At 39.1% G+C, this 26,399-nt stretch overlaps 2 protein-coding genes across 12 annotated transcripts in view; one reads left to right on the top strand and one right to left on the bottom strand.

Annotated features, from left to right (window-relative positions):
* The window catches only part of PLXNC1 (plexin C1), a 60,610-nt gene extending 52,400 nt beyond the window's left edge, over positions 1 to 8,210 (top strand). Inside the window, exons 25-31 of the mRNA XM_083462984.1 lie at positions 772 to 815; positions 916 to 1,023; positions 1,471 to 1,634; positions 1,862 to 2,009; positions 3,588 to 3,728; positions 4,199 to 4,273; positions 6,456 to 8,210. Coding sequence (XP_083319110.1) covers positions 772 to 815; positions 916 to 1,023; positions 1,471 to 1,634; positions 1,862 to 2,009; positions 3,588 to 3,728; positions 4,199 to 4,273; positions 6,456 to 6,590 — 815 coding nt within the window. The 3' untranslated portion in view covers positions 6,591 to 8,210. The remainder of the gene's footprint in view (positions 1 to 771; positions 816 to 915; positions 1,024 to 1,470; positions 1,635 to 1,861; positions 2,010 to 3,587; positions 3,729 to 4,198; positions 4,274 to 6,455) is intronic.
* Positions 1,013 to 26,399, bottom strand: part of CEP83 (centrosomal protein 83) — a 33,347-nt gene continuing 7,960 nt past the window's right edge. For 9 of the 11 annotated variants that reach the window (XM_083463014.1, XM_083463017.1, XM_083463019.1 and 6 more), the window contains 12 exons: positions 25,884 to 26,015; positions 24,894 to 25,145; positions 22,868 to 22,999; positions 18,017 to 18,131; positions 16,952 to 17,096; positions 16,409 to 16,558; positions 14,951 to 15,026; positions 13,808 to 13,965; positions 12,668 to 12,797; positions 11,428 to 11,531; positions 11,062 to 11,239; positions 10,069 to 10,919 (listed from right to left, as the gene is read on the bottom strand). In XM_083463014.1, coding sequence (XP_083319140.1) covers positions 10,728 to 10,919; positions 11,062 to 11,239; positions 11,428 to 11,531; positions 12,668 to 12,797; positions 13,808 to 13,965; positions 14,951 to 15,026; positions 16,409 to 16,558; positions 16,952 to 17,096; positions 18,017 to 18,131; positions 22,868 to 22,999; positions 24,894 to 25,145; positions 25,884 to 26,015 — 1,764 coding nt within the window. In that variant the 3' untranslated portion in view covers positions 10,069 to 10,727. Of the gene's footprint in view, positions 2,327 to 7,238; positions 7,960 to 9,391; positions 10,920 to 11,061; positions 11,240 to 11,427; positions 11,532 to 12,667; positions 12,798 to 13,807; positions 13,966 to 14,950; positions 15,027 to 16,408; positions 16,559 to 16,951; positions 17,097 to 18,016; positions 18,132 to 22,867; positions 23,000 to 24,893; positions 25,146 to 25,883; positions 26,016 to 26,399 lie in introns of those variants that run through there. The other 2 variants (XM_083463011.1, XM_083463013.1) reach the window with 1 other exon arrangement.

The raw sequence follows: 26,399 nt of genomic DNA, 5'->3' as shown, positions 1-26,399 counted from the left end.
GTTCTGAAGCAGCCATTTATGTGAAGGGTCCACTTTTATGATCTATAAAAAGAATAAGTTGACGAAATTCACAAGGATGGGGAACCTGTGGCCCTCCAGATGTTATTGGGCCACAACTCTTCCCCCCCCCCATCTTGAACCATTGGCCATGCTGGCTGAGACTGATTTCAACTTAATGGGCCACAGGCTCCCCATTTTGGAATAAGCTCCAATTAGCTCCAATTAGTCTAAAAGAGCATTAAGCATACAGCCGGATGCTTCAGGGATTCTTATATGTAGGTCATAAAGATAATATTACCCTTTTTTGTATGTTTGGAGAGAATATGGAGAGTCCATTTAAGGCCAAAGTAGACAAGGCACAAGAGAAATTTGTAATTTTACACATTGTGAAATCAGCCTCATAGTTCGGATTGATGCAGGGTTGGTTTCACAAAGGCAACAGAATGCTACAGCAGATGTTTCATTCTGCTTTTCTTCCTGCTCCCAGAGGGCTGGGATGATATTTTGTGACAGAAGCTGGCAAAAGGGAGCAGTAAAGCCAATTTATTTGGCCTGTCTTCTTACTGCACAGAGTGGTGGGAATTATGTTGTGTAGTTATTACATTTATATCCCGCCCTTCCTCCCAAAGGAGCACAGGGTGGCAATTACACAACCTCAGGGTCCTGCACAGGAATATAATTAAACATGGATTACCTGAATGTCCTTTCTTGGCAACTGCTTAATCCCTTTCACTGTGTGCATTTCATTCATTCTCTCTTTCCCCCTTTAAGCATGTTTCTCAGATGGGGAATACCCGAACGACTATTGCCATCTGGTAAGTCAGCAGTATCTGACAACTAGATGTTTTTGTTATATATTATTGCCTCCCTTAACCACTGCATCTGCATGCACATTTGTGTATACCTTTCTTACAGATATTACCAGATTCCGAAGCAGCCAAAGATACACAGGGTGCAAAACACAAAGGAAAACAAAAATTTAAAGTGAAGGAAATGTATCTTACTAAACTTCTTTCTACAAAGGTAAGTGCTGAACTTTATTTAAGGCTAGGCCAGAAAAGATAAGATTAAGATGCTTCACAAAGAGGCAGCAATTAACTGATGTAACTTAAAAACACAGAATGAGATTGTAGAACCTATAGTGACCACCTATAGGTCCTTTTTTCTTCTTGGCACATGCAGCTCAACTGGGCTTCCCCACTCATTTACATGAAAAGAGAATTATTGCGTACAGATGCATTCAGAGCTGCCCCTCCCATTGAGATGGATCTGAATTATAAGAGAACACTGAGAAATGGCTTTTATACATTGCGATGGTGCCAGTCTTGAATGGGTGACTGAAGAGTGTTCAGCTCCATTCTTGTTGCACTAATTGTCCTTGATAGATGGAGCTCGTTGTTTTGTTAATTTACATCTCAGAATCTCTTTTGTCTAAGCAAAAAAACCATTGCCTTTTTATTTCTTTCAAAGGTTGCAGTTCACTCAGTTGTTGAAGAGCTGTTTAGGAGCATTTGGACTTTACCAAACAATAAAGCCCCAGTTGCTGTCAAGTATTTTTTTGACTTCTTGGATGCTCAGGCTGAAAATAAGAAAATTACAGACCCTGATGTGGTCCATATATGGAAAACTAACAGGTATATATTTACGAATGTGCTTCATGTAAAACTCAAACATAATAATGCATGAACTGGCAGCATGTTCAGCAGTGAAGGGCACATTGGGACTATACTATCAACTGAGGACATGATTATTTATTAGGCTGCTAACTTGCATGAAGCACTGATGTTAAATTACTTTTAGTGGGATTCATAAACTTTTCCTGAAACATTATTAATTTGAAGTTTGCCTTTTCTCTTGCCAGTCTTCCTCTTCGCTTCTGGGTGAATATACTGAAGAACCCTCAATTTGTCTTTGATATTAAAAAGACTCCACATCTTGATGGCTGTTTGTCAGTAATTGCACAAGCGTTTATGGATGCCTTTTCTCTATCAGAGCAACAACTGGGAAAGGTAGTATCTCGATTTCATATTTTACACACCCTTTCCTTAGGCGATATCTTCCAAACCAATTTTTCCACAGTACTGTCCCTACTGAAGGCAATCATTTTACTCCAGACCATTCTTCTGTAATTCAACATTCACTCCACTTCACATGCATGCCCTGAACTTGCAAGAACTTCAGTGTGCAGGTTTTCACATTCAGAGTGCTTTGTGGGATTAGATCCATGCACACTAAAGGGAGTTACATTGTTAATGAGCCCCTATCTGGCATATGGAGTTGTGTGTATCACAATCCTTGCTGCATCAGGTTCACTTAATAGACGAAGCTGTGGGAGATCAAGTAGTTTACAAGTAGTTCCCGATAATGGAACCAACTGTCTGATTTGCATACAGGAAACATATTTCCTATTTTAAAGTTTTTTTAGGTTAGTGCACAAAAAAAGTCAGAATGGAAATTTCAGAAGTGCTAGATTTATCTTTCAGGCTTCCACAACACTGCTCATGAAAAAGCAACTGCTGTGCTCTGTTATATTTTTATGCTTAACCCTGTTTAAAGTTTTAAATTTAATCCAAAGATGCAGCTCCCTTTGCAGCTGAACAAGTGGCTGTGGTTGAAACTTGAAAGCTACCCAGAGGCTTCCCTTTGACTTGTAATGAACTGGTGCAATAAAGTGGTTTCTTGAATGACACATTTCTGTGACACCCTGAAAACCCAGCAATACTGTTTTCCTGTAGCGTTTCTTTTTCTTTTGGTTGCCGTACCAAAAGTGGGTCAGAAGTTATGTAACCTACAAGGCTGAACAGAGACCACTACCAGCCATGAATTGTGGCTTATTAAGTGCTTGATAAACCTCCTGTTCTTTGCTGCCCGCCTGGGACTATAAGAACAGGAGGCTTGTCACAGGCATGGCGTCTCACTGTATATGGCTAATGCAGTTTTAATTTGGAAACCTTTTTTAGCACCCTCCTATTCAACACCTGCAATATTAAAAAAGAAAATGACAACAGAGAACAAAACATGAGGCATAGTCTTCATTACTCTACATGCACCTATCTATACACTGTGGGTAAACCTTCTTTCAAGGGACCCAGCTGTCTGACTGAGCTGGTGATAAATGGGAAGTTGTCCTTCTTGATGTTCACCCCACAGATGGTTGTCTTTTCAGTGCCAGACCTTTTTATTCTCCCCGGCCTTTAATACCCTTCTTGCTTAGCCAAGGGGCCATCACCAAATCATACTGTAATAAAAAGGTACACCACCAAAAATGTAACTAAAACAAACTATCACAATCCATTGCAGCATTCAGAAACCATTTTTGTTAATAAAATGATAATAACTGTAACACTATAATTCTAACCCTCACTACCAAAAAGGGGCCTTTAAAATCTGAACTGCTGTACAGTTTTAATGCTGTAAACCTGCCATTTTATTCTGTGCTTTGTTTGACATTGCAAGGCAGCCTGACATTATTTATATTGAAAGATAGTGTATAGAAATTAACTGAATTTTCACAGGAATCCAAAAAAAATTGCAGCATAGCTGTGACCATTTATAACAATAGTTGTCTTTTGTTTTCTTTTTTAAAGGAAGCACCAACAAACAAACTTCTCTATGCGAAAGATATTCCACTTTACAAAGAAGAGGTTAAAGCTTTCTATAAAGCAATTAGGGATTTACCTTCATTGTCCACTTCGGAGCTAGAAGAATTTTTAACTCAGGAATCTAAGGTATCATTTCATTGTTTCTGCCCACCTATTCAGATGGTATGACAGCATGCTGTGCCTTGGCTGTAAAGCAAGAACTGGCCTCTTGAATGAGAAACATCCCAATGGTGCCCTGCAGACACTAGTAATGTTTCTCCCTCACCTTGCATATTTATTAACCCAGTTCCTAGAGCAAAGATTGCGGCCACTGTGTTTCTCCCACAATGCTACTGAGGCATTAAGCCATAGTTTGGCACAGTGTTAATGTCCAAACCTGTAGATAATACCATGAGCCTAAACTGGGACATAACACCCGAGCAGTAGCAGGCCCAGTAAAGTATCACAGTGGCTGTGATCTTCACTCCAGAAAGCCATACATCTGCTTGCTTGCACGCAGCCATGGTTTGGCTCAATGTTGTTTGCAAGCCATGTCATGATTAACTATTTCATATACTGCTAGCATTGTTTCACCAGTTCTTCTTTCCCCCTCACAGAAACATGAAAATGAATTTAATGAGTCTGCAGCCTTGACTAAAATTTACCACTACATAGCAAGATATTACGATGATGTAAGTTCCTCTTCTTTTCACTCCCTCTCTTTCTCTAGTTACCAAAATGTCTAGTAGTATGCCCTTTATCTATACTACACTGTGCCTGGGGCTGCAAAATGTCTGAGTGGTTGACTGAGGAAGTCTGTAAACATTCAGACCACTTTATGAGCAATGTACAGTGCACATGTACTTTTTGATCAGGAGCTAAACAAACAGCTTAGTTCATGTACATGAGCAGGCCTCAGGTTTGACACAAAAGGAAATTAATCAGTATACAAGAGGAGAAAGTGCTCACATTGCAGATGGAATAGAAAACTATGTATTGCACTTCCCCTACAAAACAGAACTGCAAAACTTGATCAAACCATGGCTCGCAAGTCTCACTTGCAGGGAAAATATAAACAATAATTTGGAAGTAGCAACAAACTATGTATTGCCACAAAAGAAGTGGGGTGAAGTAGAAAGCTTACAGGACCACATATTAACCAAGCCACAGTTTGACATTACATTCTAATAAGCCATATAAAAGAATCCGATTTAGGGGAGTACAGCTAGTTCAGTCACACTGGGCATGGAGCTTCAAGGTCACTAAAACTATGTAGAATGGAAGGCAGGAGGTGATTGGCATTGCACAGGTTGTTGCTGAAATTTGAGACCCCAAGGACTGCCACTGCATGTAAGGCATGTCTTTTTACTATTTAAAGGTTACTTGAATGTTTTAATTGTAGAACAGTTCAGCTTGTATATTATATTTAAACCATTTATTATAATGTGCTCTATTTACACATATATATATACCGTATTTTTCGCCCTATAGGATGCACTTTTTCCCCTCCAAAAATGAAGGGGAAATCTGGGTGCGTCCTATGGGGCGAATGCAGGCTTTTGCTGAAGCTTGGAGAGCGAGAGGGGTTGGTGCGCACCGACCCCTCTCGCTCTCCAGGCTTCAGGAAGACATCCGCAGCCTAGGCAGCCCTGCGGGAGGTCCCACAGGGATGTCTAGGCTGCGGATAGCAGCCTGCTTCCCGGAGCATCGGGCGCCCTGAAAGCAGAGTGCCCGGCGCTTCGGGAACACATCCGCAGCCTAGGCAGCCCTGCGGGAGGTCCCACAGGGATGTCTAGGCTGCGGATAGCATCCTGCCGCCCAGCGTGAGGGGTGCCCTGAAGCAGAGCGCCCCCCGCGCCAGGCAGACATCCGCAGGGGTGAGCACCGACCCCTCTCGCTCTCCAAGCTTCAGCAAAAGCCTGCATTCGCCCCATAGGACGCACCCAGATTTCCCCTTCATTTTTGGAGGGGGAAAAGTGCGTCCTATAGGGTGAAAAATACGGCGCGTATATATATATATATATATGGGCATATCGCTGTTAATCAGTGGTTTTTTTATTTTTTTAAATCTACTGTGTCAGATTCTGTAAGGTAAAATAAAACTTACTTATGGCAATTTTAATAATGCGCAAACTATCAGGGGTAGTGGCTTAATGAGTTGTGTCAGGCTAGTCAGAGCTGAACAGATAGTTAACTAAGGATTAGTCTGATGAGAACAGAGGAAAGGGTACCTGGTAGGATCTGAAACAGGAACCTTTACCCAAGTTAAGCAATACGATAAAAAAAGCAGTGACCAAGTCTCACTAAAGCTTATTGTCATAAATACCTGTTTACTCATCCAAATTCTAAACACTTTTGATGCCACATATAACTGGGCCCCTCCCCTCCCCATTTCATAGCTTCCAAAATGTGACTGATTAATTATCTTAGTATAAACATGCCCCTTCAAAACACACCCTATTCTTACAGCTGCTGAAAAGGTTTCAGTTTGTGGCTTTCGAATAAAGGATGTAGTCATTTTATAGATACAAATTTCTGTTTTGACCTTGTTATGCCACTGGGGGACGGGGACGGGACAGCTTTCCTATATTGGCTGTATCTTTCCTCATGACTGTTGTACATTGATATGCTTACTTTCATATTGTGCTGCTACCATTACATAAATTTGGGCTTGCATTTGCTAAATGTTTGTGGTTTTTAATTTAGATAGCTCTTGTCAGAGGAAGTGTTTTATCTTGTGATTGACAATAAACTTATAAACAACAAGATGCATAGGCTGGCATTAGAAGGAATGTGGTTTGCTCAAGCAGAGCTACTGTGACACTGAAAAAATGTGTTAAAATAAGGCTGCACACATTTCTTTTGTTTCCATAGATACTGAATAAATTGGAGAAAGAACGAGGGCTGGAAGAAGCACAGAAGCAGCTGCTGTATATAAAAGCCTTAGCTGACGAAAAGAAAAAATGCAAGTGGATTTCAGATGAATCAACTGCTCCCTTACTAAGCTAGTATGAACTTTAAAAACTGCTACTGCATTCAAAGCATCAAGTTCTCCTCAAGCATTAGTAGTCTACAGCAACTGTAAGTCCAGATGGGAATGAGCATTGCTAGCTGCACCGAAGACGCATCTCAGAGAAGTCTGGATAAACATTACTTTGTTGATGTAAATATGCAGCCAGGCGCATAGGACTGGAAGCTTGCTGCCATGTGCAGATTTCCCTTGCCAGATCAAAGCCACTATGGGAAGCAAGATGCTGCACTCGATATAGACCTTTGGTCTGATGCACCAGGGAACATCTTACATTAAGTAATTTTGGCAGTGTTTTAACCACTTTTGATGTGGGGTTTTTTGTTGTTTTTTGGCTTTTTTAAAAAAGGCCCTGAGCCACAAATCTATAAAAACAACCTGCTTGCATTTCACTTTCAGCACAGTGCTCCAAAGGCCCACTTTGCCAAAATAATTTCCTTACCTCAGACAGCCTCCTTCTCTAAGTTCCACATGAGCACAAACATGCAGTATGTTCCAGATGCTTGGGTGCGGCAGCCTTAAGAAGCATAACCACTGGATCTAGGAGGCCCAGCCTGCTGAAGTCATTTGCAGCTTTCCAAGAAAATAGTTTGTAACCGACGTGGAATGATATGGGACACTTTACATACCTTCTTGTGGAGAAGCATGCAGAATGGATTGGCTGGCTCACATCCCACTGGAATTTTCAATTGCTATAGCTGTGTCCAGCATTATGTATGTTCTAAACATTTCTTCCCCCTGCATAGACAATAGATAAGTTTCAAAACAAACTCAGGGACCACTAAGTATTAAGGTATTTTTAATTGACTCTTCTGAGGCAGAAAAGGGTGCTCTGATTTATTTTGTACCTGCAGTTGTTTATATTTTTTTAAATGGTAAATGGAAGGATTATCAAAATAAATTCTACATAGCTTTGCAAGTACATGCATCACGTTTTCCAGCTGGGGTAGCTACAGTAGTACACACAAGCTTTCATGGCCCACCGTCCATTTTAGCAGAAGCATGAAGTGTTATGCCGAGTTGGCAGGTTAGAAATGCTAGAAGTGCAGACTGTGACAATCAATGAAATTAATACAACTCTCTTGGCATTGGGAAGCAAATTAGCAGGTCACTTCTGCAGGCAATACAAATGAATGGGAAGAGTCACAAACAGTGGTCAACACTATAGGATAGTTGTCTTACCAGGAACAATGCAGGTATTTTTTCATGACGGAACTGCTTTGTAAAGTGCACCTCTGATATTAACCTCTACCTTAGCTTATGAAACTAATGTAGGTGTCAAGCTGTGTTGTTGCTTGTAGAACCTTTGATTGGCTTGATAAGCGTAGTATCTTGCATCAGTCAGAGGAACTAAATAGTGAAATGAAACGAAATATTTGTGACAATCTGCAGATGACAGCATAGTATAACACTTATTGTAAACTGCGTAAAACAATCAAAACTTATTTTCAGACGTATGCAGGTAAATATTTCATCTGATCATGATACATCTAATAACTCCTCTTCTATGAAAATGACGTTTCTATAAAAATGCATTGATGAAAAATACATTGGATATTTACATGAGATGTTTATTTCAAATACAAAGTATTTGTTGTTTACTTTGCTAACTTGTCTTTTTGTTTAACTTGAAGTGTATATATAATTAAAACTACAACATTTCAAAGCAACTCAAAGTGAGAACACATGTCAGACTTTTATAGCTAAACCCCTGCTTTACAAAAGGAAAAGAACAGTGTATCTCTACTCAGCTAGAGTGGCATGAAATGACCTTTTCTCCATACCTCTCTGGTCTCTCAGCTGGAGGTTTATATCACAATTTTTGAATACTGCAGTTGCTAATGCAGGTCATTGCCATTAGCAAGAGAAGTCCCACTAGCCTAAGGTTTGTTTTGTCCTTCCTCCCCTTCGGTTGTGGCAGCTCTGAACGAGTACTGGGAGTTTCAGGAGAAGTTAAGCTACACATATTCTCCCTTCTTCCCCTACCAGATTGCCAAATTGCAAAGGAGGGAATCACTGACTGAAGCCAAATTCTTCCATGTAGCTGAACAGCCATTTCAGAGAGAGGCTGGGTGATATAGCACCTCTTTTGGCCACTTTGAAGATCTTGCCATGTGAGGCTGTGAAATGACAGTACACATCAAAATGGGGCCCTCACCAAGTGACTAGTGGACCCATTTGGTTATGCTCTAGGTTTGGCAGGCACCAGCATGATTGTTCTGTTTTACCAAAAGCATCAGAGTGAAATACAGGCTCTGGAATCTGTATACAATGAACATGCAGGTCCCAAGCTATGTGGCACAATGACAAGTTGGTAATATTGCTGCCCCTTTGCTACCTTGGAAGTGTATAAGCATTTCATATCAGCTCACGCTATGCCTTAAGTGTAAAGCATCTAATACAGTGAGTGGGTTGTGGTGTTACCATAAAATTGCTACACATAATGTCATTTACAATATGAGACATAACACATCCTTAGCATTGTTAGGCCTGCTATTTCTGGAATTTGGCTGGTATTCTATACAAAGCCATGGTCTGACTTAAGATTCCAGTTGGGAAAGAACTCCCAATTTATATGCATAACCCGAGAAAGAAGGCCCAGCCTTATTCAGAGCCAAACAAGTATAGTGACACAGTTGTTCTAAAATAATATATCCTGGTGCATTAAGTATACCTTGCATGCTTTCTAGACCTTATTGCGGCCTTCTAATATTTGCAGTTCAGCATACATGGCACTTTGATATTAAAGTTACAGACAGCATATGAAGGGATCAGAGATTACCTGTGAATATTCCTTTTACTTGTTCATCGATGATTCAGGAATTGAGGTGATCTCTTCATCCGCCAGACATCAGTTTGTTGAGGAAATCTTCCACTTCTTCCCTAGACCCAATTACTCAAGACATAGCAAAAATTTACCACAGCCCAAAACGATAACCATAGCTTTTGGATTCTCTGTGATTACCTGATAGTTTTAAGATTAACCAAATTTGTGAAAACAAATTTAATGAATTGTCATGCAAGACTGCTTGACAAGAGTTGTCTAGATTACAGCAGGTAGGGGCAGAGCCACCATAGTTCATCTACAGTCAGTGTTGAGTCTGTCTCCAAAACTGTAGATTATTTCATATCTGAAATAATATCTAGAACCACCAGAAAAATGACCGTTCTTCTGCATGGCTTGTTCCCCATTAGACACAGAACCCAAAATTGGTTGGCATTAGGTGAACAGCATGAAACTCTGAGCAACTTCCAACACATATGCCACCACAAAAGCTGTATTATCACTGTTGCACGAAGAAAAGGAACTAGGTGCATTTTTAATTATTTGCATGGTAATCAAGGGCACTTAGGTAGGAACAAAAAACCCCTATATTTTAATTATCTACCCCTATATTAAAATAAGAAACTCAGTGCTCTTACATCACTGCTGCAAGTAAATAACACACAACAAGGAAGTATATGTTACAAAAATATATTATAATAAATAGATTTGTTCACCTTTTTTGTTAACAAACAAAAATTGTTTTGCACCGCACACATCTCTCGGTATAAAGGTAAAAAGCATATATCCATAATTCATAATCATTTTGAAATATTGATTACTTTTGATATCCTTTATAATCATATTAAAGTGCAGATAATAAAGTACTTTATAAAGGCAGAGATCATATTCCCAGAATTTTACCTGCCTTTAGTTGTTCAGGTTGTTAGGGTTCAACTAATAATGTTTTGGGTTGTTTCAGTATTTTTAATTACATGATGCCAGCCTTAAGCTCACAGTACTGATGAAAGTTGGAGAACTTCATGATCAAACTGGAAAGGGGGATTTTTCCACACAGCTACTGCACTCCCTAAGTGACTTGAGAAAAGTCTTGTTAGAAAAAAAAGCTTTAGTGCAACATGATGGATCTCCTCCTATAATCTAAACTAGAAGAACTCTCACACACACACTCACAAAAACCCACACATTTTTTTCTTGAATTCTATTGCTGTTGTTGCTTTTAAAAAACAATTAAAAACATAGAAAATGATGCAGACTATCCTCTACTTCAAGGCACTTCTGGGTGTGTTTTTGGCAAAGGACAAAAAGTATATGATGCTTTAGAGTCAAGTGTTTATTTGGCATCCCCAGCTGGTAGACCATACTCTTCAACAAGCTTATGTCTATCAGAGTTGGAGTCCGTGCTTATTACTGACCGAGCTCGTTCAGTAGAGGCCTCAAGCTCTTGTAGCTGTTTCCTCTGGGTGGTTTCTAGTTCTTCCAAGCGCTTGCGAAGCAGGGAAAGCTCTTTTTGATGCTGTTCCTCCTTGAAATTAAGAAGCAACCCATTATGTTTAACATTTAGAGAGATATTCTATGACTAACACTTTCATTGCAATCTGATGTTGTGCTTGTTATCACCACCTTAAACCATCTCTTTGAGAATGCCTATGTAGCTTATCACCTACCGGCAAGAAAGGGAAGGATGCCTCTGCTCCAGGTATTGGAGTTGAAGACAATAAGCCTACTTGATTCAGCACTGGGATGTTGGGAAACAAAATTAACCTGCGGAATTCGTTATGTCTCCGCTGCAAATCCTTTAGTCTTTTCTGAAGGCGAATATGTTCTTCAAAAGGAACATTCTGCCTAAAATAGTCAAGAGGTGAAACAAACAGGACATTGTCTTCAAACATGCAAACTTTACCACCAACGCCATCTCAAGTGATGCAGCAAAAAAATTATTTCGGAAGCAATGTTAAACCTTAAGTAATGACGACAGTCGTTTTGTTTCTGAAACGTAACAAAATTCAAGAGCAAGCAAGATCTCAATGTACCTATTTAACACCTGGTTTTCTGTTTCCAGTTCTTCTCTCTTGGCTTCCAACAGCTCTATCTTCTCCAGTAACTTCTTTTGCTTTTTGTCATTAAGTGTCTTCCTCTGCAAATAGGGCAAATGCTAAGTATAGTTAGAGAAACAAACATTCATTTGATTGTTGACCTCCAATGCAGCATACCATTTTCTAACCCATATGCTCTAATTGGAGTCTTATCCCCAAATTCTCAAATTATGTACATATATTCATTGGGAAGGAGGTACTTAATACTGAGCACATCAACCTACTTACAATAAAAAAAATAATCAAGTATGAGGGAGGAAGCATTTGCGAAATTGGTGTTTTTATGGGGGGGCGGGGACATATCCATTTGGAGTTAACTATGATTACCAAAAGAGAGACAACATTATTGTCATTTTATTACAAACATCATTTGTAAAGTGGGAAAGGCTAGCAGGAATGATGCAAACAGAGACCCTGACTGAAAAGATATGTTTTGGAAAGAGGAACAGAAAGAACAACACATCCTACTAGGACATCAAGTAGTGGGACAAAGCCTTGTGCTTCTTTCTCTCCTCAGTCACTGAAATTCCCTGTTAATTTATTTGGTGTGGAGGGGGAGAGGGAAAGAAAGGTCGCTGGTACTCGGCAAAGCTGTGAAAATATTTCTGCAACACTTGCATTTTTCCACAGGAAAAAAATTTAGCTACCTATTTTAAAAATCTAATTAGCTTTGGTGTAGTTACAGATAGGTAGCCGTGTTGGTCTGCCATAGTCAAAATAAAAAAATTCCTTCCAGTAGCACCTTAAAGACCAACTAAGTTAGTTCTTGGTATGAGCTTTCGTGTGCATGCACACTTCTTCAGATACACTTCAGATACACATGTGTATCTGAAGAAGTGTGCATGCACACGAAAGCTCATACCAAGAACTAACTTAGTTGGTCTTTAAGGTGCTACTGGAAGGAATTTTTTTATTTTAGCTTTGGTGTGTAGCTGTTAATATCTATCCACAAACAAAAATTACTGGTAGATGTCACAACTAGGGTTATTTCTCGATGCTATCGCAGCTTTTTTTTTGCCATTTAAAACACAAAAGCTTTTAGCAATAGAGGTCAATATTTTGTTTTACAAATTACAAACATTATGTTGGCTACAATTAGAATCCTGTTATAGAAGCATAATTTTAGCTAACCCAGAATGAAAATGCTTCCCTCAGATATATGTTGTAAGTGACATGCCTTTTTCTGAGCAACTGCTGCCCGGTGCAATTTTTCTTTCATCTGGTTATACTTCTGTTCTACCTCTGTAATACGCTGAATAAGTTTATGTTTTTCTTCTAGCCATTCAACATGTTTGTCTTCCAAATTTCTGGAGGGGGGAAAAAAGCAATTGTTGCTCTTGCATATCAAATCCACAGTTAAATCACCACATTCATGAATGCGCTGAGTATATCGAACATGGCTAAATGAAATCCAGACGTACCTAGAAGGTATGTTTCTTACAATTCCATAAACAATGGGAAAGGTGATCTGAAACTTGCAGGATGTCAAGTGCTAAATCAGCATTTACAAAACTATGTTGGGGCACTTCTATATGGCCTTATAAATGAGTTAGTAGAAGTAATTAAAGGCTCCTGTGAGTCCAAATATCCATCCAGAGAGAAAATTGACCATCATTTACCAGGCTCTGAGATGCTCTCCTGAGATCTCACAGAGCTGCCTGAGTTCCTGTGAGATCTTGCAAGAGCATCCCAGAGCCCAGCAAGCATCCAGAGATTTTAAAAGCTCTTTCTGCACCAGGAAAGCCCAATGCAAAAGCAGTTTCAACCACCCAACTTTCAACCATTCAAGACTACAATTGTGCAAGTTAATTGTGTGCAAGATGTGATCGTACTGTATTGTTTTTATTGTGAGTTGCTATGAGAGGCAGACGATAGATTAAGAGCTAACTAAGTACATGGCTATACGTACAGGCTACATTCACACTTAATGGAACAAGGTAAATTACTTTCCTGCTACAGAAAAGGCATAATTAGTTAATAAATCTTTATGTCACAATTCTACCTAGAGAGTCTATGTGTTTTTATGGCAACATTACGTATATCATCTTAATGTGCAGCACATTCCTATGCATGTTGTGCTTAATTAGGCTTACTTCCACATTAGTGTACATGGGATTGCATCCAGGTTATCAGTGCTATCAAATAAGTAGTGAAACCAAGACATACGGTAATTAATTCACATTTCAAATCTATCATAATAGAGAAAATTCACAATACAGGCAACTGAACCCAAGATAAACATCTGGGGCCATTTACTCTCCACAGTACTTTACTTTCTTGAGACAACAGTAGCAAAATATTAAAAATGAAATCATACTTCTCTGAATCTAACTGAGCCCTTTCTGCTTGACTTCTCGCATTCTGACATTCATGTTTTAATCTCTCCATCATTTCCTTCAGTTTCTGATTGGAAACTAGCAAGTTATTCTCCGACTGTGACAGAGAAGCCACTTGGAGCTGCAAATCTTGGATGCGCTGCAAAAGAAACATAAAAATGATCAATGAAATCATTTATCAAAGCTCTAGAAGTCCCACCAAACAGCATATAAGCCCTATGTACACATCACTCAACTGTAGCAGTTACATGTGAGCAATAGGAAGTGGAGCCATACTACAGGACCCAACCCAATGTGCCATAGATCCTATTCCCTGTGCATTTACTGCAGACATCTGCAAATGAGTGCCTACTTGCAGTCAGTTTAAAAAGCCACCCTGAACACCACTTGAAAAGCCTCCAGTTTCTCCAAGCCTCTCCGTAAGGCTCTCTGGCCTCCTCTAATCACCCTCTCCAACAACCTCTTCTGCACCCAAACACTCACATGAAGGCTGCTGGCCATTTTTTCCTGCTCTCCTGCACCCCTCCCCGCACGTGCCAAGTTTGTGCCATTTTCTTATTTTTCCCGTGTGCCATTTTTGCATCTCTTAAAAGTACTGTATTATTTTTCAGTGATATGCATACAGCTGCAAGTTCGTATATTAAATAAACTGTGGAAGTTGTTTTCTCAGAGCAGAACTGGAGGTAAGTTAGCACCTTCCACAGAAGGTGCATTAAAGACAATCTAGCATGGCCTGGAGCAAGAAGGAGGAGTCACCTATACAAATTAGTCCCACAGGAAAACAACTCTAGTCACCCAGTGTTAAGTGTTTGGCAGACGTGTTGGGGCAAAGAAAGTACTTCTTCACACAGCACATAAATAACTAACTTCCAAAATTCACTGCCATAAGATGTGATGATAGTCACTTTAAAAAGGAACAGGAGAGATTCATAAAGAATAAGACAACAGCTACTTGGCATGATAACGAAACAAGTCTGTTCAGATGCAATGCACATCTGCATGCCAGACACTACTGACAAGCACACCTTTTATCATATGCTGGTTTCAATACAAGCTGCTACAATTAAAGCAGAAAAGTCATGTGATCTATCTTGAGATGACAGAACATGATGTTGAATCCTTACCCCCTTGAGATTAGCATTTTCACTTCTCTCTTTTTCAAGCTCCTCAGAATGAATAGTTTGCTGTTGAATCTTTAGCCTATAAATGAATACAAAGTAGGATTTGTGATTTTTAAAAAGTCTACACTAGATTGACATTTTTAAATTAAACAAAATCTGACACAAGAGTGGAACTATGGAATTAAATGAAAAACTAATCTCCAGCATTTTGGAAAGAGACTCCACAGCATTTACTTTATATTTATCACGTAAATAATTTTTATCCTGCTCTTCCGTCAAAAGAGGTTACCAGAATAGCTTATGAGAGTGATAAGACTGTCCCTCTCTCAGGCTTGGATATATACCTAAGACTAATTCAGCAGAATATTCTACACAGAATGCACTGAGCATCCAATGGAATGTTTTAATAAATGGTGGGTTAATATTGATAGCTGTTGGAAGTGTGGGGGCCAGGGAAACATTTTGAAACATATATAATGAAAATGTCCAGTAACTGCTGAATTTTGAGAACTGGCTAAGCATGCTAAGTCGGTCCTAGGAAAATGTGGAAAGTGATCTTATGGAGTGATGATATTATGAAACATCCCAGCTCTTTCAAACTTGAAGGAACAAAATGCTTAAGATTAGAACGGCAAAACTGGCATTTAAATTAAGGTAATTATTGCATATTGGAAATATAGTATAAAAAACATACATTGATACCTGGACTCTAAGAGTTAAGTGGATTTGAGTATACAAAGAAGAGGTATAGACATTTTTGACAGATAAAAAGTTTAAAAGGCCACAAAACTGAAGACCACCTGCTGCTATGCTTGACTTGAATTTCCCACTTTTCTTTTAATCTCTCCTTTTCTTTTCCTTGTGACCTTCTCTTTGACTCATTTGATTTTCTCTGTGTTGTGTGCATCAGAGTGTAAATGGGTATGAATTCATGGTTGAATATATAAAAAGTTCACAAGACGATCCAAAGTTCTTAACAGATAGAATGTTTAGAGAATACTGAAACTGGAAAGACAAACTTGAAGGGCAGGAGAGAAGTGACGTTGAGGAAATAAATGGGAGTAACAATGCATGTATTGAGGACTGGTTCCAAACAACTTTTAGTGATATATGTTTGTATAAGATATAAGTTTAAAAAAATCTAATACAATAGTTATCAGTTTCTTCACTGTATTTTATGGCGTATTGTGCACATATTGTGTAATTGTGAACAAATGTAGAAGTTTCAAGAATAACTTTAGGCAACAGCATGCTTCAGCTGGCAAAGAAAATGGTGCAAAACAAGGGTCTACCAACTAAATATCTATTTCTATAAACCCATTTCTGGAGAAACAAAAACATCTGCCCAGCTTAGACACAAGCAGTGAAGTGTCAAGGGCTTTGTTCAGCAGGCAATAACACTTTCTGATAAAGTGTTAAAAACTCCAATTCCTAAATAGAATTAAAACCTCTACAAATTACCTAAGATCCTTGATTTCCCTTCTGCTGGATTCTTCTGCCACCTGCAGAGCAGATAACTTCTCTTTGTACTCATCCTTTTCCAACTGCCTCTGAGTATCTTGCTCCACTTTGATTTTCTCCAGTTCAGATAATCTGGCTTCAAGTTCTAACCTGAAACATTATGGAGTGTTTAAGAGCTGTGAAAAACAGATTTTTGTTTTTTAAAATCATATCACAAACACACATATAGAACATTTCTACTAGGCTGGCATAGCTTCAGTGTTCCATGGTTAGTGCAGAAACAGCAGAAGCTCCCATCCACAGATTTCATAGGCAGGTAACAACTAATTCAGTACTTCCTTGGACAGGTCAAGAGTGATTTCAGAATACTGAAGCAATGTGAGATGCGTTTAAAACACCCTGTCCACTGTAGCAATAGCAACTAGCAGCAGCAATTTTATAGCTGGAACATAATGCACAATGACTATATTCATAGGCAGGGAAGTTGCTACAATTTTATACTCTTTTGGAGCAACGGAAGAAAACATACAAGAACATACTTACTTTTCCTCCTGTAATGCTGCAAGTTTTTGGAAGCCTTCTTCTTCTGCAGCTTGTACTTTGCGTACTAATTCACGATCCTTTTCTATTAAAAGCATCTTGTGCTGCTCAAGTGTTTTCTTACGTATTTCATTATCTGAGTGTAAACCTGTTTTTAAACATTTACAGTATTTGAAAGCTCTGAAAATCATTACACAGCTGATAAAACTGAATCTGTTCCTCACTCACCTAAGCCACCATTCATTTTTCCTACAGTCAAGTACAAATTTGCCCACAACTTTCCCACTACTTAAAGCAGTGTAGCTTTAGGAAAGTATTATAGAATTAGGCTAAGAACCTTCAATGAATATTTACTCAGAAGTAAATCCCACTGGGTCCAGTGAAGTTTACTCCCAAGTACACACACACAGGACTGCAGCCTATGTCCCACAGGTTTCAGAAGGAAGGTTAAGTTTCTGTTTAACTTTCACCTGTGGGAAAATCAATGACATTTAAATGTGTTCAAACTTCACCAGAAATGCATTCCACATGCATTTACATAATTAAAATTAGACACTATTTCTACTGGCATTAATGGGAGCATCTAAGTATAAATAATCATGAATGGATAGTTACAAGATGACGATTCTCATTTAAGAGAGGGTTCACACAATTATTGCAATATGAGAATATATTAATGTTTTACTTTATCATTAAAATGCTACAATATCCCTTGAACCCCAGAAAAAGATTGCATTAAAAATGTAAAAATTAAATATTCACAAAGCTATGACAGTTATGGCAAAAAGTCCCCACTGAATTTAAGAATTACACTAATTATATCCATGATTACTTCTGTTATGTCAGCTTACAGGTATATGAGCACATAGCTGGGTGCAGTGGGGGCTACATGTTGGACAAAAACCATGGCAGCTTATTGAAAGTGACACATTAAAATGAAAGTATCCCAGTGAAAGGGATATGGCTGTATGACAGTACTTGCTGGACTGTTCTAAATTTTTCTCAAAGACAAAATTCTGTATCTATAATTGGTGGCAATAACAAATCACTGAAGTAATAAAGTTTTACCATCTATTTCACTTTGAATCTTGTTTCTTTCTCTTTCTATCTCAGTCCTAGCTCTTGCCGCTTCCAGCTTGATGTTTGTTATTTCTAACTTGTGTGAATGCTTAAGTTCTTCAACCTATAGAAGATAATGTTTTATCAATTTCCAGTTTTGATCAGAACAGTTTTTTGCCTCTTTCTGCTCAAGGAGGATAAAATCATGCAAGAATCCCTCCTATCTTCTTCTGGATGAAAGATTCTGATGTTTTCTCCTACTTCCATAGGAGGAGTTCCCCAAGCTAGAAATATGGTAGCTGAAATCATGAAAAATATTTTTAAAATGGTAACCATTTAAATTACACAGTCTGCTCTGGGTGTCATCGCCAAATGAGATGTGGCAGGGAAATCACTAGGAGCAGAGCCTTTTCAACAGTGGCACTCACACAATGGAACAACATCCCTATAGAGGTCTGTCAGACCCCAACACTATATTCTTTCAGGCATCTTGGCTGCCTTGGTAGAAAGGTAGTATATTAAAGATAACAAATTAATTTCCAAAGTAGGGAATTACAGGGGGGAAAAATAAAAATAGACCATAAAAGCTTACAGGTTATGTTCATCAATGTCTGACCAAATAGGGGAATCTAGTGTCATGTACCTGTAACAGACTGCATTCATCTGATCAGCACCTTCCTTACACCCAATTTGACAGGAGCTGGGTTCTCCATCTCTCTTTTGCACACACAAATATTATTTGAGAATTCTTAGATAAAATTTCAAACAAATATTAATGAATACTGCAATCTGCTAATATGTAACTTGCAACAGATATTAATAAGAACTGAGACTAGGTAATAACTGATACACATGTACACCTGATACATATACACAACCTGTAACAAGGCACCTCTGCACATGAAAACTTTCTGTCTGAACCAGGGCTTGCTTGCATGCACATGCTTGTGCACATAGACACATGCAAACCAATTTCACATGAAAAACCTATTTCCTGGAGCTATGCAAATTAGCTCCAAGTGGCTTAAGCATTTAGGTCAATGTTTAAATGAAACTGTCAACCTCATTTCTAATAAAAATACTATACAGCTATGTGGGAATACAAAGTTTTTCGTTCATTTATGAGCACTGCTGAGAATTGCACTCAATCCATTCCAAGCTGCGCTGATCAGTTGGGATACAATACCTGCAGGTACTGCTATCAAAACAAATTCAGTTATCTGAACATAATTATGCTCAAACCTCACTATGTGAACGGCTGACTCACATATCCAAACAGGCCATTTGTCTACTTCCTTTGTTTGTGCTTTGCTGGTCGGCAGCAGCCATTTTCAGGCAGAAACCGTGGTGGGGGTGCAAGGAGGGAGAGTGGACAAATCAAGAGAGCAGGAGAGACTGGACAATTCATTTTTTCCTTTGTCTCTCTTCTGCTAGTTGGCAGCAGCCATTTTAGGAAGTAACCACGGCAGAACAGGGAGAGAGACCACAGATTAGAAATATTTCCATAGCAAAGAATGGAAATCGTCAGCTTGTTATGCGAATGCTTTCTAACAAGTGATTTCCTGGGAACACATTTTGTTCAGAAACTGGGACCTGCCTGTACTACTATCATTAAGGTGTTAACATAAAAGAGCATCCTTAAAGGCCAGCATTCAGATGTCTAAAACATCTACAGTGTATTAAGAGATTTTAATACAGACACACAGAGGATGCACACAATTTGGCAACTTGCTCTTTTTACTGAGTTCAATGTTCTGCGAGGCAATCTGTCACCTTGACAACATAAGCCTTCATGCTAGAGAAGTGCTAGTCTTAACTATGCCATTAAAATCACTGGCCTGGTATAATTGGCTCAGTATTATGGCAGATCATCTATCTCCTTTATGTCACTTGCAAATAGCTAACCTTGGAGAAGAAATTTCAACGTGCTTCGTCACAAACCCAACACAATGTAAAACCAAAGCAGCTTGTCTTCCTGCCTTGTAAGTAACAATGTTTTTTCAATAGAAAAATCAAAACATTGAAGACAATCATTGTCTGAAATGAACTGAAATTCTAGTTTAAACTTTCCTAGTACAGTAATTACAGGGTTGTTGAGAATTAAGCAGTAGGAGAAAGCGCTTTTCAATGTCAAATGTAATCACAACCGCCAGTGTAGAAGCTACACAAGTTTTAATAATTAGTATTTGATTAAGCAACTACAGTTAAGACACAGATTTTCTTAAAGTAAAAAGGAAGCTCCATTTGTCATTTACCCATCACAAGGTTTGACCACATCCCTTCTACCTGTCATCAATGGTTATTCTAGTTAAAAATGTTAGATTTTCTATCACTGCTGATCAGGATCATATGAAGCTGCCTTAAACCAAGTCAGACCACTGCTACATCTAGCTCAGAACTGTCCACAGTAATTGGCAGTGACATTTCAAGATTACAGAGGGTTCTCCTTCACCCTACCTGGAGATGCATACAAAGCACACCTCTGAGCTATTGTCCTCCAAAACATCTTGGAGATCCTTTTCAGTGGTTTCCAGTAGGGCTGGGCAGTATCTGCTTTCCAATATTGCAATACACCACCAGCTAAATATAACGATATGGCGGCATATTACGATGTTGGAAAGGAGGTGGGGGAGGAAGAAGGCAACAGCCAGCTATGGAGACAATTAGTGTCACTGTGCGCAGCTTCTGCCTCCTCCAGTGCCACCCACATGTGCTAAGGCAACTTGGCACAGGTGGGGTGTGGGTGGCCTGCCTCTTCCTCCAGGAAAAAGAGGTAACATGCCCACTGTGCATGAGCTGATGGGGGGGGGGGAATTGACCAGTAGAGAAGTGGGCTTCCTTAATATACTTCCTTTATAAAGGTAAAGGGACCCCTGACCATTAGGTCCAGTCGTGACCAACTCTGGGGTTGTAGCGCTCATCTCACTTTATTGACCAAGGGAGCTGGCGTACAGCTTCCGGGTCATGTGGCAAGCATGACTAAGCCGCTTCTGTCAAACCAGAGCAGCACACGGAAATGCCGTTTACCTTCCCGCCAGAGCGGTACCTATTTATCTACTTGCACTTTGACATGCTTTCGAACTGCTAGGTGGGCAGGAGCTGGGACCGAGCAACGGGAGCTCACCCCGTCACGGGGATTCAAAGTGCCGACCTTCTGATTGGCAAGTCCTGGGCTCTGTGGTTTAACCCACAGCGCCACCCACGTCCCTATTATACTTTCTTTGTACTTAATGTTAATTCTCACAATAAGACTTATTCCACACTGAAGTAGTTGCAGCTCCATTCTCTATCATATGGATGCCTGGCTTCTTTAATAATAGCTACTACTGCAGGTATCAGCGTACATAGAAGGCCGTTAAGATGAAAGATCACAGTTTATCATTTCTACAATCTCCAACAGTCATCTTGTGGTTACCCAGTTTCTGTTTTCGTGCTTCTGTGCTTTAAAACATAGTTTCTATTTTGCCCTCACGGAAGGAAGAAAACAGAATAATATGAGGAACAATTTCTCTAAGCCATTTACATAGCTGCAGGGGAAGTCTCCTGCTCTAACGTAAGAAATTATTTGGGAATACACTTATTTTAGGCTCAAAATATGTAAATATTTGAAAGCCACTTTCTGGACGCATGACACTCAGCAGCTATTAATGCTGTTTATCTCTATATTGTGGTAAATATCAGGTTAAAAGTGGCTCCACCAGAACAGGAAACAATATGAAATTTGGCAAAGCAAAATACACAACATAATATGAAAGCAAATATTTCCATTCACTTTACCAGCCACTCCCCCCAGTACTTTTTCTCTGTTGCCACAGTCTTTGACCCGGAATACATCAGGTTCCATTAACCCATGTCTCCATAACCTCTTGCTTCTACTTGCATTTTTCTACTTGTCCTTGGTTGGATCCAGACAAAGTCAATTGCACTTAGTTCCCACTAAAATCAAGTCCCATTGTGACTTAAGCACAACTATCTTAATCTGGATCCCATCTCCACCCCTTCTCTTTAGGCAGCTTAGACTCTTATTTTCCCCCCTTTCCCAAACAGAATTGAGATGGGGGGGGGGGAACGTTCTTTCTAAGAAATAGGCTGTTATCACAGGTGAGAATTGGCACAAGCTTCAGGCTGAGAACATGAAACTACAATTCTCCCCATCCAAGAAATAAAAGCCCACTAACATTTAAAGAGTGAGAATCTTGAGATCGCAAGCGGAAGTACTGGCTATTTAGATTAACTTGATCCAGCAATTTCTTGTTTATATACCTATTGAGAAGGCATGCCTTACATCTTAAAAACCAAGGTGGATTTTTTTTAAAAGTCACTGATCCCACTTTCACATGCAAGGAACTTCCACTCATGCAAGTGCTGACGCCCATGCAGCCATGTTACCACTGGTCACAGTAAAACTGCTTCTGGACTATCACTTCAGTCTGCACATGACTAAAATCTCGCAGCACAGAGAACAAGCAGGTCAAGGAAAAGATTAGGCCAGAAGTTCTCTCTCCGGTTTGCTACCTCAAGTAACTAGTTCTCAGAGTTGATTAGTGCTGGGCTAGACCAACCAACAGTCTGATGTGGCATAAGACAACCTCCTATCTTCACAATAGTAAGTGTTATTAAATGTGATTTGTGGATGTCATTACTGCTTTAGGGAACAGTGCCAAAAACAAAATGCTACGTTTTCATGCCAACAGAAAAATCCAAGGACAATAAGAACATGGCTTTTCAAACACTGAATTATGAAAAAGGAGAGAAATAAAGCCGTGTAACAGAGACAATTTGTCTCCAAAGATACAATTAGTGATAATGGTTCTGGTAACATCTCCAAAAAAACTGTCTTGACAGCATCAAAATACTTACTTTAGTTGTCAAGGCACTGATCTCTCGTTCAGCTTTATGTAGCTTGCTTCTTAAGAGCGTATTTTGCTCACTGCTCATCTGCAGTTCCTTTTCAATGCGTTCAAGCTGCAGCTTAAGGGATTGTTTTTCAGCCTTAAAATTAAGAAAGGAAATCTTAAATTGCTTCACAGAAATGAATCCTGAAGCAGAGTTCTAAACCTATTTGCACAAAAGTAAGGTTCCTTCACTCAAAACCTTGCCACCTGGCTGGGACTGATGAACTGGTTTCAAGAGGCCAATAAAATCAGTACCATTACTTCTAGTAAGTAAGCATGTGAAGTCTCAAATCTTTTTGGAGATCTGTGGGTTAGCTTACTTGCTCTGAAGTTAAATAGCTCCCCTTGGAAGCTAGGGCTAGTTCAAGCACCAGAACTACATCTCAATATTGCATAGTTACAAAATGCTCAGGTTTGGGGCTGGCAGCTCTTCAGCAACATGGAGCACTGCAGCAGAAAGGGGGAAGGCAATGTCCTTTCTCCCATCTACCTTCCTAAAACAGCCTCTCTCCCTCTCAGACCTGAACAGGAATATAAAGCTCGTGCACCTATTTTATTTTTAAAATTTGTATACTGTCCTTCATCTGAAGATCACAGAGAGGTTCACAACTTAAAAATACAAAATGAAAACACAAAATGCATAATTAAAAGCAAAAACAAACCAATGATCATCTCCCACAAAGACATTTAAAAGGGCATAGAATGCTAAGCAGCCAAATGCCTGGTTGAAGAGAAACATTTTCACCTGCCGCCTAAAGATATGTAATGAAGGTGCTAGGTGAGGCTCCTTGGGGAAAGCATTCTACAAACAAGGAGCCACCACAGAAAAGGCCTGTTCTTGTGTTGCCACCCTCCAGACCTTATGTGGGGAAGGCACCCAAAGAAGGGCCTCAGATAATGATTTCAGGGTCCCGGTCAGTTCATATAAGACACATTTCTTGAGGTATTGTGGTCCTGTCTGAAGCCATTATCATGGAACTGCTTTTATAGGTGGGGATAACACTGCAGCATTGCCCTGCAGACCCCATTTATTCTCTCTAATTGGCACTCAACCATATAAAATTGCTATCAGCTGGCAAGCAAAACGGGGTCATAAAAAATAAGGAAGTGGTTTCTATTTACCCAGACATCTCCCCAGCTTCACAGAATATGCAAGTTGCATTAAAAGCCTGACAATAACCTGTGAACTTTCTGGACACACACAATGCTAGGGGATCCTTTGAAGAAAAAGAAAATAGGAAACTGAAGGTGGGGGAAGAGGAAATTGGTCTACTCAAGCTGCAAACAGCTTATAGAAGGTACTGTATTTTTCCCTGTATAAGACTAGGTTTTTTCCCTAAAAAATAATGTCAAAAATTAGGGGGCATCTTATACTCTGGGCCATCTGCCCCATTTTCTTAAATCCGAGTCCCCGAGTCTTATACATGGGGGCGTCTTATAGGTGGAAAAATATGGTGATCTGGCGAGGGGTGATTAGAATAGGGAGCTGGTTTTTTTTAAAAAAAACAAAAACTTACCTTCCCGTACTATACAAGTCTCCTGAAATGCCCCCTCACAACCTCTAGTCTCCTAATAAGTTGAACAGTTGTATAAGATATTGTTGCTGGACCTATTTGTAGAATTTGCTTATTGAATGTTTTGGACCTTGGTATATTATTCAGCTTATATATTTATTTATTGTTTCTACAGACAGGTTTGTTTACCAGAGTAAAATATCCTTCCACTTTTAGTCTCATGTAAAAAGTTCAAACCTGTAGACTCTGCAATGATTATTCCAAATATCATGACTCTGATATCACTTTGTAGATAAATCTGTCATATTTTTCAGAACTACTTTGCAAAAAAGTAATCTTATTACTATTAGGGAAATGTGAATCTGATTAGGAAGAATCAAGCTCATTAATGGCTTGATGTGAGTTTCTCATTGTTTAAGTTAACACACAGTGCACACCTTTACTATGTCTTGTAGGGAGACAATCAGAATCTCCTACCTCCAAGGATCGTGTTGTAGCTTGCATCTCAGTTAACTGTCGCACCTGTATTCTTTGCACGTTTTCTGCTTGCATACCAGAGTTCTCCCTCTGAGCTCTTAGTTCTGCTACTTCTGCTTCAAAACCCTTTAATTTCTGAACTAGTTGAGCCTTTTCTCTTAATAGTGCTTCCACACGCTTGCCATCTCTTGTAGGATCAATATTAAGCAGCTGATTATGCAATTCTTCTTTATCTTTGCCAAGTCTCGTTATCTATGAGTAATTGAACAGACAACACTATGGGCCCACTCCAGTCTGAGTGTGACTTCAGAAAACCCAAAAGATTCAATGGTTCCTTGCTCCAGGTGCACACACAACCATGTATGCAGAGGGGAGGGAGGGAATGAGAACCCACCTCCCACAAACCATGTTCCTGTGCTTGGAATTGGTCAAAGTGTATTTAAATATAACGTTATGTTGATAAGCCCAGAAGTACTAGAAAAGCACATAGAAGTAAATATATTTGTTCTAAAATGAAAACACATTTTCATTTCATTCAAAATAAGCAATGCATTGGTAAAAGTAGCACTATGTTTTATAGGCCATGTTTCTCACAGAAAAATTAAAGTGACAGAAATGTGTCCCCCATAAAACTGGAACCAATAACATACCTGAGGTAATTTTTTAGTCAGGAAAAATATCAACATATTTTCTAAGATGTTTTCACTTGATTAAGAACAGTAGAACAATGAAATATGCAATTAGTTCATTATCACAACAGTAAGGCTGCAGTCCTACACACATTTACTTGGGAGTAAGTTGGCTGAATGCAGCAAGACTTACTTTAAAGTTAACATATGGTAAACTGCATATTTCATCCTTTTTCTTAAGACATTTGTGAAGCAGAAGGCCTGAATGATTACGCTTTAGGCAGGGTTCAAATTTATTACAGTTGATTAAATTCATATTCAAATGTTATGGTTTCTATTATATTAAAATATTCATCCTTACCTCAGATTCATATTTTAATTTGTTCTCTTCTAAAATATGGGCATGTTCTTCTTTCTGATGCTCAAACTCTGATTTAAGGAAAGTATGTTCATAACGAAGTTTGTTATATTCTGTTCTCCATTTCTCTGCTTCCTAATTAAGAAGAACATATGTGACTGAATCAAAGTGAATAAAAAATACAAACCCATGCAGAAAAAAATGAGCACACAATATGTTTAGTAAGTATCAGGTGTAAACTGAAAACAGGTCAACAATTGTTAATTGTTTTTGATGGCTACATTTACTGTTGCATCAAAAGAAATACAATAATACTATTGGTTGGCTTAAGCTCCAGAAGCAACGGTGAATGCTCCTTGCCAGTGACCATTGCGGTAGTGGAGTCATATTGCCAGGAAGTGGAGAACAGTTGAGATTAGGTCTGTGCTATAAATCAATATATCAAATCATGATAACAGTTTTTTAAATGACTTTGCAATTTATCACATATTGTTTGTGTGGTATTAAAAAAAATCACAA

Source organism: Podarcis liolepis (assembly GCF_965112155.1).
Source record: "Podarcis liolepis genome assembly, chromosome: 10".
NCBI lineage: Eukaryota > Metazoa > Chordata > Lepidosauria > Squamata > Lacertidae > Podarcis > Podarcis liolepis.
Note: the sequence above shows the minus strand (reverse complement) of the source record. Positions and strands in the feature narration are given on the sequence as shown.